Source organism: Priapulus caudatus, unplaced genomic scaffold (genome assembly GCF_000485595.1).
Source record: "Priapulus caudatus unplaced genomic scaffold, Priapulus_caudatus-5.0.1 Scaffold87, whole genome shotgun sequence".
Classification (NCBI taxonomy): Eukaryota; Metazoa; Priapulida; class Priapulimorpha; order Priapulimorphida; family Priapulidae; genus Priapulus; species Priapulus caudatus.
Window position 1 is genome coordinate 361,707 of NW_014577148.1, and position 10,545 is coordinate 372,251.

The 10,545-nt window shown below is 47.1% G+C and overlaps 1 protein-coding gene across 2 annotated transcripts in view; it reads right to left on the reverse strand.

Annotated features, from left to right (window-relative positions):
* Nucleotides 1-3,426: 3,426 nt before the first annotated feature.
* The window catches only part of LOC106804778 (spermatogenesis-associated protein 5-like), a 13,501-nt gene continuing 6,382 nt past the window's right edge, over nucleotides 3,427-10,545 (reverse strand). The window contains exons 1-2 of one of the 2 annotated variants that reach the window (XM_014806112.1): nucleotides 9,530-9,603; nucleotides 3,427-6,372 (exon numbers count right to left, since the gene is read on the reverse strand). In XM_014806112.1, coding sequence (XP_014661598.1) covers nucleotides 3,742-6,366 — 2,625 coding nt within the window. In that variant the 5' untranslated portion in view covers nucleotides 6,367-6,372; nucleotides 9,530-9,603 and the 3' untranslated portion in view covers nucleotides 3,427-3,741. Of the gene's footprint in view, nucleotides 6,373-9,529; nucleotides 9,604-10,545 lie in introns of those variants that run through there. The other variant, XM_014806110.1, reaches the window with a different exon arrangement.

Sequence of the window (10,545 nt, forward strand, 5' to 3'; positions counted from 1 at the left end):
GAGAGAGAGAGAGAGAGAGAGAGAGAGAGAGAGAGAGAGAGAGAGAGAGAGAGAGAGTGAGAGAGAGATATAGACTGGTACCTGTCCCTTCTCACAAGCTCGATATAGGGATCCCTATATCGAGCTTGTGAGAAGGGATGGGTACCCGTCTAGAGAGAGAGAGAGAGAGAGAGAGTCGCGTCCTTCCCCTTGCCTCCACTGTCCCTCGCTCAGCCTCCTTCTTTTTCTACCGCCCCAGCTATCTTCCCTGCCGCCTTTCCTCAGTCTCCCATCGCCTCTTCCCCGCAGCAAGCTATATTATGAAGTTTCCCTCAGACGGCACTGCACGCCTAACACGGTGCGCGTGCATGCGCAGTATCTTCCGAGAGCAATCGTATTTTGCAAAGATTATGCATTTAAAATGAAGAGGAGTTATCCTAGCATAGATTTATATGATAACATTTTATCAGTAGACATCATTTAAGAAATCGGAGGAAGACCTTGCATGTAAGGTCCCCGCTGCGTATACCAGCCAGTACACAATCTGGCTACGTTAGTGTGTTATAGCGCATGCGCAATATCTCACCAGAGGAGTTATATTTCTTGATGCGTTTGCAGTTGAAATGGTTAGGGGGTATCTTCGCATAGATTTCTCTAATAACTTTTATCATTAGACCTATGTTTATAATTAGGAGGGCGCCCTGGGATGTAGGGTACAAAACACCTACTTTATGCTCTCGCGTCCTTCCCCTTGCCTCTCCTGTCCCTCGCTCAGCCTCCTTCTTCTTCTACCGCCCCCAGCTATATTCCCTGCCGCATTTCCTCAGTCTCCCATCCCCTCTCCCCCTCAGCAAGCTATTTTATGAAGTTTTCCTCAGACGGCACTGCACGCCTAACACGGTGCGCGCGCATGCGCAATATCTCCCGAGCAATCGTATTTTTCAAAGATTATGCATTTAAATTAAAGAGGAGTTATCCTAGCATAGCTTTATATAATAACATTCCATCAGTAGACATCATTTACTAAATAGGAGGAAGACCTTGCATGTAAGGTACCCGCTGCGTATACCAGCCAGTACACAATCTGGCTACGTTAGTGTGTTAGCGCATGCGCAATATCTCACCAGAGGAGTTATATTTTGTGATGAATATGCATTTAAAATGGTTAGGGGGTCTCTCAGCATAAATTTCCCTAATAAACTTTTATCAGTAGACCTGTTTATAATTAGGAGAGCGCCCTAGCATGTAAGGTACAAAAACACCTACTTTATGCCCTCGCGTCCTTCCCCTTGCCTCCCCTGTTTCTCGCTCAGCCTCCTTCTTCTACCGCCCCCAGCTATCTTCCCTGCCACCTTTCCTCAGTCTCCCATCCCCTCTCCCCCGCAGCAAGCTATATTATAAAGTTCTCCTTAGGCAAAACTGCACGCCTAACACGGTGCGCGCGCATACGCAATATCTCCCGAGAGCAATCGTATTTTGCAAAGATTATGCATTTAAAGTGAAGAGGAGTGATCCTAGCATAGATTTATATGATATATATTCCATCAGTAGACATCATTTAATAAATAGGAGGAAGACCTTGCATGTAAGGTACCCGCTGCGAATACCAGCCAGTACACAATCTGGCTACCTTAGTGTGTTAGCGCATGCGCAATATCTCATCAGAGGAGTTATATTTTGTGGTGAATATGCATTTACAATGGTTAGGGGGTATCTTAGCATAGATTTCCCTAATAAACCTTTACCAGTAGACCTGTGTTTATAATTAGGAGAGCGCCCTCCTTAGGCAAAACTGCAAGCCTAACACGGTGCGCGCGCAGGCGCAATATCTCCCGAGAGCAATCGTATTTTGCAAAGATTATGCATTTAAATTGAAGAGGAGTTATCCTAGCATAGATTTATATGATAACATTCCATCAGTAGACATCATTTAAGAAATAGGAGGAAGACCTTGCATGTAAGGTCCCCGCTGCGTATACCAGCCAGTACACAATCAGTATATTATATCAAGAGCGTATAAAGAAGGAGAGCGTACAACGGTGAAATGTTGAAACCATGTTGCAGTATTAGTCGAATTAATAAACTTTCCCCGTTTTATTTTGACGATTCTTTGCAGTATTATTGATCAGCTGTCCTACCTTGTTAATATAAAACAAACCGCATGTCCCTACGCTGAGATAATGAGCGGTGAAAATCTGGTATTTTCGCCGAAAACCGACTCGAGATCACACTGTTTACTGCGACTGTCTCTCGCTTTGAGATAACTTCGGGAAACCTCGCATGTTTCCGTCAATGATTGACAAATGGAATGAATGACGTCTGTTATTGATTGCCATAGTAATGACCCCCCCCCCCACCTGTGCCCCCCTCACGCTGGATGTATAGTAAACCAGTGAGTCAGCGCTACCATGGCGCTACACAGCGGCGACCGGAAGCAACACACTGGCCACAAAGCGAGAGAGGGTCGCAGTAAACAGTGATCTCGAGTCGGTTTTCGGCGAAAATACCAGATTTTCACCGCTCATTATCTCAGCGTAGGAGCATCGTAGGGGCAAGTGTTTTTTTTTATATTAGCAAGGTAGGACAGCTGATCAATAATACAACGTTTCTTAATTCGACTAATACTGCAACATGGTTTGAGCATTTCACCGTTGTACGCTCTCCTTCTTTATACGCTCTTGATTGTATACAGATAGTGCTTCCTGGCTGCTGGAAGGATAGAAAAAGATTGTTTTCGTTCATGATAATAGAACACATTTCGAACGAAATTTTAACATATGCCACACGCGTTCGTGTGCATGCGAACTTGTTTGTTATAAAAAAGTTTCCACGCATGTGCCCACATCGTAGGCATGCGCACACACGCGCACACACGCGCGCGCACGTAAGCACGCACGCAAGCACGCACGCGCGCACGCACGTAAGCACGCATGCACGCACGTAAGCACGCGCGCACGCACGCGAGCACGTAAGCACGCACGCGCGCACGTAAGCACGCGCGCGCGCACGTAAGCACGCACGCGAGCATGTAAGCACCCGAGCACGTAAGCACGCGCGCGCGCACGTAAGCACGCATGCAAGCACGCACGCGAGCATGTAAGCACCAGCACGCACGCGAGCATGTAAGCACCCGAGCACGTAAGCACGCACGCGCGCACGTAAGCACGCACGTAAGCACGCATGCAAGCACGCACGCGAGCACGCACGCGCGCACGCATGTAAGCACGCACGCGAGCACGTAAGCACGCGCGCGAGCACGTAAGCAGGCACGCGCGCGAGCACGTAAGCAGGCACGCGCGCGAGCACGTAAGCAGGCACGCGCGCGAGCACGTAAGCAGGCACGCACGCGCGCACGTAAGCACCTCATATGCGTCGTGCATGACGGCATAGATACGCGCTTGCTGGTTCTTCCTGCACGGCTGAAGTAAGACATATTGGAATTAAAAATATTACCACCATCATATTATTTTCATGCTAACTTACTGTACAGCGCACATTCCTATTAAGATGATCAAGTGCAAGGGTAGTCGTTACCGCGTGCAAGGAGATGCTGCGTATATCTGTGCTGATGTGTTTTATAGTCATTGATATTTCTGCTAACATATTATTGGCTATTTACCTTAAAAACTGCAAGACGTTACACGAAACCATGTTTCATGATTGACTATGAAATAAATAAACACTAAAAACTATTTATTTGATAACTGAAATCTGGCTTGGAGGTATTTTATTCCACATTAGAACCACCAGTAGAAACATCCACTATGTTTTAAATTTGCTTTCAACAGCTGACATATATTTGTCGTAGAACTCAATAAGTGTAGAGTCAGTCCTTGGTTTAACAGCAAGTGTAGCCTTTTCAAAGTGCTTCCATGTTATTGTTTCTGCAGTTAGACTTTCCTCGAGTGATGCCAATGCTGCCTCTTGGCAGACAGACACAATTTCTGCACCAGAATAACCGTGTGTGTTCTTTGCCAGCTCTTCAACCCTCACGTCTTCTGCTATAGGCATCCTGCGGAACTGTATCCTGAATATTTCCTCGCGAGCTTCCACGTCTGGCAAGGAAACGTACACAACTCGGTCCAGACGGCCGGGGCGGAGTAAAGCCTTGTCAATCATATCCGGCCTGTTCGTTGCCGCGACAACGATGACATTCTGCAGAGCCTCCACTCCATCCATTTCCGTAAGCAGTTGAGCGAGAACACGCTCACCAACGTTATGGCCGCCCCCGGACCCGCCACGCGCAACAGCTAGCGCGTCAATCTCATCAAAGAACACTATAGAGGGCGCCGCGGCACGAGCCTTGCGAAAAACTTCGCGTACGGCCTGCTCGGACTCCCCCACCCATTTACTGAACAGTTCCGGACCTTTCACTGCGATGAAGTTCAGTCCACTCTCAGTGGCGAGAGCCTTGGCGGTCATGGTCTTCGAGCATCCGGGTGGGCCGTACATGAGCACGCCACGCGGAGGGTTGATCCCCATGCGCTGGAACGCCGCCGGATGTTTCAGCGGCCACTCGATCGCCTGCTTCAGCTTGTGCTTCAGCTCGTGCTGCCCCCCAATGTCCGTCCACAGAACTTTCGGAACTTCGAGCATGACCTCCCGCATCGCGGACGGTTTCACGGCCTTTATTCCGTACAACATGTCCGCCAGCAGCAGCGAGGCCTCCGCGACGTGCCCATCACTGTCGACTGCATCGACAGGAATTCGCCTGCATCTGCGCAGCGCATGCATCCCAGCTTCCCTGCAGACGGCGGCGAGGTCCGCTCCCACGTAGCCGTGAGCGACGTCCGCGATGCTCGCCACGTCGGCTGTGCTTAGATCAGTGCGCATGTTGTACAGCAGCTTACACAAAATGTCAGCCCTATCTGTCGCAGTTGGAACGGGAATCTCCATCTCTCTATCGAGCCTGCCAGGTCGCCGAAGAGCAGGATCCAACAACTCAGGTTTGTTAGTTGCCGCTAGCACTACAACAGGGTTCTCGAGCGAGCCAAGATTGTCCATCAACGACAACAAGGTGGAAACTACTCTCGTCTCCTGTTGACTTTGCGTGCCACGGCCATCTCTTCTGGGACAGAGCGCTTCGATGTCATCCACAAAGATTACAGATGGCGTGTTAGCTTCCGCCTCTGCAAAAATTTCTCTTAGATTTGCCTCAGTCTCCCCTTGGAACTTGCTATACACATCTGGTGCATTGACTGTCTTGTAATACAGTCCAAGTTCAGCCAGCAATGCTCTGGCCACCATTGTTTTTCCACAACCAGACGGTCCAAAAAGAAGTATACCCCTCACATGTGGGACACCAAGAGCTTTATATCTTGCGACTTCCTTCAGTGGAAGCATTACCATATCCTTAAGGGTTTCTATCTGCTTAGAAAGACCTCCAATAGAAGTAAAAGTTGTTTTACTTTCCCTTTTTTTAATATTTTCGCTTCCTTTGGCAGTATCACAAAATATATCAAGTCTGGTGTCTATATCTATATAAAAAAATGTGGTGTCCTGTGACTTTTCGTCCAGCCCCTCAAACTTAACTGGAGTGCAAAACTGGGTTGCCCCTGCCATGCTTTCATTCTTAATTGGTGTAGAGGTTGCCATCTCGTTGGAGGAATCAGCTGTGCAACTTACATCGAAGTCTATTGAGCTACTGCTGGGCATGTCAGCAACATTCATTCTCGACAGGTTTTCTGACAACCCACTGACTGAATCGCTAAAATGATTGTCTGTTACAAACTTGATGGCCAATCCTGAATCAAAAGTCTTACCATCAAGCGTCACAATTTTAGTCACAATGAAATCACATGGCTGGCCAAGATAACTCATAGATATGTTACTTCCTGCACTAACATAGCATTGATTCTTCACAGTGGCAAAGTACTTCCTAAATTCTGCAGTTGTCATGAAGCTCTGAGGGTTGAGTGGTGTCAGGCTCAGTTCAGATATACCGATTGGATTTGGAAGGAAATACTCTGCCATCAGCATGTCACCTGGCTTTAACCTTACTCCAGGAAAGTCACGGCTCAAATTCGTGAAGGATGCATACCCTGGTAGCACAGCTGAATTGGGCCATGCCGTAATTACTTCCTTGTGGTTGTCATATGTGCACAAAATCGGTCTCCCGATACACATGCCCGTAAGCTGCATTGCTCCAGGATTTAAGTATATAACACCCTTTGGTGAAAATTGAGGAATTCCTTTAGAGTCTGATTTACCGACTATTGCATGCAGCACACTATCCTTGATGAATCCATGGCCGATATTGTTACTGTCTACTCTAGCACGGTCATTGCAAACTTCAGTGTGTTTGGAGATATCTCGCTTTGAAATGGTACGGTTACAAAATAGACAGAGGTTCCATTCTGGTAACTTTGACTTGCTTTTTGGAGCCATCTGTACCTATAATAAAGATAATTAAATGAGCCAAAATTAGTAATGCATGGAGAGTAATCAATTTTAGATGGAATCAATGGAGAGCAATCAGGGCTCCCTCTGGATGTTCAAAGGTCTGGGCCAAGACTTGGGCCACCAAAGTTATTTTTAAGCCTCAATGAAAAACTATAACCACTGTTCACTTTACCATATATGTGCTAAGCAAGGCATGCACAGGGAGGGGATGGGTATGGGAAAAGAGGTGTATGAAGACATTTTTAATAAAGTAATAAAGTAATCAAGTAAAAATAAACAAGTGCCGCGGAGCGACAGCGCTCATCTAACGTCTACTGATAACAAATTTAACAAATTAAATAAAAAACTTTAGAAGCCATTCATTAATGCATCACGTACTTGTAATTATGCCACCAGATGACTGGCAGCTAGGGCCTGCATACCTCCCAAATCCCATTTGTTGATACAAATCAAGTGCCTGAAACTCCTGTTTTAATAAAACTTTTATGGTGCATTGTGACCCTAACCCTAATCCTAACACTACTTAAAATTTAATTACAACAATTAACTACATTTGTATCAACCAATGGGAGTTGGGAGGTATGCAGGCCCTAGCTGCGAGTCACCAGATGGGTAGGGCGGACGTCACCTTCACCTGCCTCTAGACCCCATTAGCCGGTTAGGGACTTCAACCAGGCTCACCTCTCTACAGTCTACTGCCGCTCAAGGGGTCGTTGTCGTATCAGGTACTACAGATATGTACCCGATGTATACACAAAGTGTACAAGACTTACTTGTACTACAGAAGTGTACCCTAACCCTAACACTAACCCTAAACCAGTGGCGTACGCAGGATTTTCGAAAGGGTGGTGAGCACGCAAAGGGGGGGAATTTTTTGAAATTAGCACCCCTCAGATGCGTTTTCTGCGCGAGCATGGGGGGTCCGGACCCCCTGGAATACCCCCACCCACCCTGTACACGCCTCTGGAAACTGTAGACTATGATACCGTGTGCGCTTGCAATGACGGGTGGGTTCCCGGGGGTAGATTCATGATTCATCAAGCTGCGTACGCAAAATATTTTGCGTAAATTTTGTGTGCATACGCAATCGACGTTGCTTAGTTGCGATTTGATCAAAATCGCAGTTATTTAGTAAATTTGCGTAACGATTTGCGTATGCAAGCGAGGCCGTTTAGGTGGGCGAATTTCATGCAAAGTCTAAAATTTACGTAAACTTGCGCCCGAGGGATGTGTAATGTGTCTCAGAGAGAGAGAGAGAGAGTGTGCCGCGCACAGCGTTGTTGTGCTGTGTTGTGTGGTGAGAGAGAGAGAGGTGGTGCTGGCGTGTTTGTGTTGTGGTTAGTGACAGAGAGAGAGAGAGAGAGAGGAGGGAGGAAGGGGGAATGAGGAGAAGAGTAAGAGAAGAGAAAAAAGAGAGAGAGAGAGGAGAGGAATGAGGATGGAGGGAGAAGAGAAAGAGAAGAGAAAAAAAGAAGAGAGAAGAGAGAAGAGGGAGCGAGCAAGAGAAGAGAGAAGAGAGAGAGAGAGAGAGAGAGAGAAGAGAGAGAAAGAGAGAGAGAGAGCGAGAGAGAGAGAGAGAAATTGAGAGAAAGCTGCGCGAGCGAAGAGATGAGAGAGAGAGAGAAGAGAGAGCGTGCGGAGCAGAAGAGAGAGGTGTGTGCGGCGCGGCCATTGGTGTAGAGAAGAGAGAAGAGCTGTGGGATTGCTGCTGTGCGTGGTGTGTGCGGCGTGGCGTTGCGTGCGTGAGAGAGAGAAGAAGAGAGTGTGCGTGTTGTGCTGTGTGTGTTTGTTAGTGAATCAAATGATAATAAAATTACGAATAAATGCAGGATATATACAGGATAATAGGGCCCTTCTGTTTTCGCTCTCCTCTCTCCTTTTCCTCTTTCTCTCCTCGATCCTCTCTCTCTCTTCTCTCTCTCCCTTTACTCCTGCAGCCTCTTTTTTCTTTTTTTTAATGATTGTTTGGGACAGAGGCAAGGGGTGTTTAATCACCCAAACACCCCCCTCGTACACGCACTGCCGTCTGAAACATATCTCATATAAAAATTATAGAACATATACTAAACAACCTAAAACTACCTCGGGTACATTACTGTAGTACGCTGATAACAATAAACGACCGCCATCTTCTCTAAGCTACCAGCTCTAAACTTCTACCAGAGTCAGAGTCAAACTTAGATCAGTACTAATAGCCCCGCTTACATTGACTGAGCTAGGCTATAGATGCGACACCACTTGGGCAATGCAATGGACTACTCTAGTACATAGGCCCGCAGATCGCTGCCGGCAGCCGCCTGCGGGCAGCGATCCTGGCGGCCTAATAGTACTTAGAGCTAGCAATGGACTAGGATACAATAATTAACCAAACCCAAGAGGAATAGGTTACAAACGCGAGCCTATACCTTTTTGCAGGAGAGAATGCACGAGTGAAATCAACTGCAGCAGGATTTTGCGCTGTGTATTTCAGATGACTAGAAGCTTCCAACTGTTGTATTCTAACCACAACCTTTCTCCAGCTATTCGGGAACTACTATGTATCGGGAATACTGCTGTATTAAACTAAATATAACCTGTTAACAACAAGTTCGAAGTGACGAGCGGCGAATATCCTGAGCAGCACAATTTCATGTTGACCTGTGACGTACTTCGTGAAGAAGCGGATTCAGACCCGACGCAAATCGGAGGGCGCTGCGTTTGCCCAATCGCTAGCGCATTGGGAAATGCATACGTCCAGGTAACAATCAGAAATGCGCTCAGGATATCGCCGCTCGTCACTTCGAAATTTTTGTAACAGGTTATAAATTAGTTTAATACAGAGATTGCGATACAGTAGTAAGTTCCGGAATATCGGAAGGAAAGGTTCGTGTTTAGAAATAAACCACCAGTTTGGAAGTGTCTAGTCTCTGAAATACACCGCAACGCTGCCCGAAGTGATCACTGCGTGCATGTCCTCCGCAAGAAAGGTATAGCCGCTTGTGAACCCCTATGCTCTTGGGTTTGGTTACAATTATTCAATGTATCTAGCAAATGGACCAACCTTATCCGCAAGTATCCGCTAAATAAAACTCTGTGTAAAGGCAATTAAATGCTGTTATCCGAAGTGAATATGTCCTTAAGTTATAGCCGCTACTAAAGTTTTTAAAACCTCTAACTATCGTTGCATATGGTGATACTTGCGATATTTCTGTCAACGAACACATTATTTTTCGAATAACAAACGCGCCATTTGTCGGTGGCGCAGCAGCAGCGCCAGTCAGCGGGAACTAATGTATTTTCGCAGTGAGGGGTGGGCGCTAACCTGTATTGATTACAGGCGGGTCCGTTCCGCTCACTACACTTCACCGCCTGTACCACTTGCTTCTCTTCAGCATCGCATACGCGAAAGCACGAAATCGTGTCGGCCCAATCAGAGAGCGTAACTGGCCAACAGCCAATAGCGAGCAGGCTTGTGCCTGACGTCATCGTCTCCATGTTATTCAAGTTGCCTGTATCGATAACGGAGGCTTGGCGAAACTGCCAGAAGGCCGTGTTCAGGAGAGCGAACTTGCTCGGCTAGCGCCGCTACGTCCGCTACTTCTGAACGACACTGCCGCGAGCGAACGCAAGAGGCGATGCAGTTTGCGGCGCAAGTTCAAAAGCCGTCGCTCACGAGTGCGGGTTGTTTTCAAGATGGCGACGAAAAATGCTGGCAATGCGAATCTAACATTCTGACGTCAATTTGCAAATCTATTCAACTTATTTCACTTTCATCTCATTGCATTTTACATTCTAATTCAATTTGTATCATCGTCTGCTAATTCGTTTAACATAGTACTTATTATCTCGCGATTAAAATCTGCATGAGTAACCCTCCATGGGGCCGGCCATCTTTGATCAAGGCGAGCGACAGCGAGCAACACACGAGCGCTCGAGTATCGTTCAGGAAGTCGCTGAGTTCTTCATAATCGGCTGCGTTCGCTGAAGATCGAGCGGTCGCTCTCCTGAACAAACGCCTCAGATGGTGAGCTGCGACAGGCGTAGATAGTGTAGGAAGCGAAACATACGCCGCCTGTTCAAATCATACAGAGTTAGGTGGGCGGTTGCGAGTGTTCGCAGCCTAGTTCGCTAGCGATAGCGCAAAATTAATATTGTATTCGATGCACTGTGTGGTACAAAACGAGG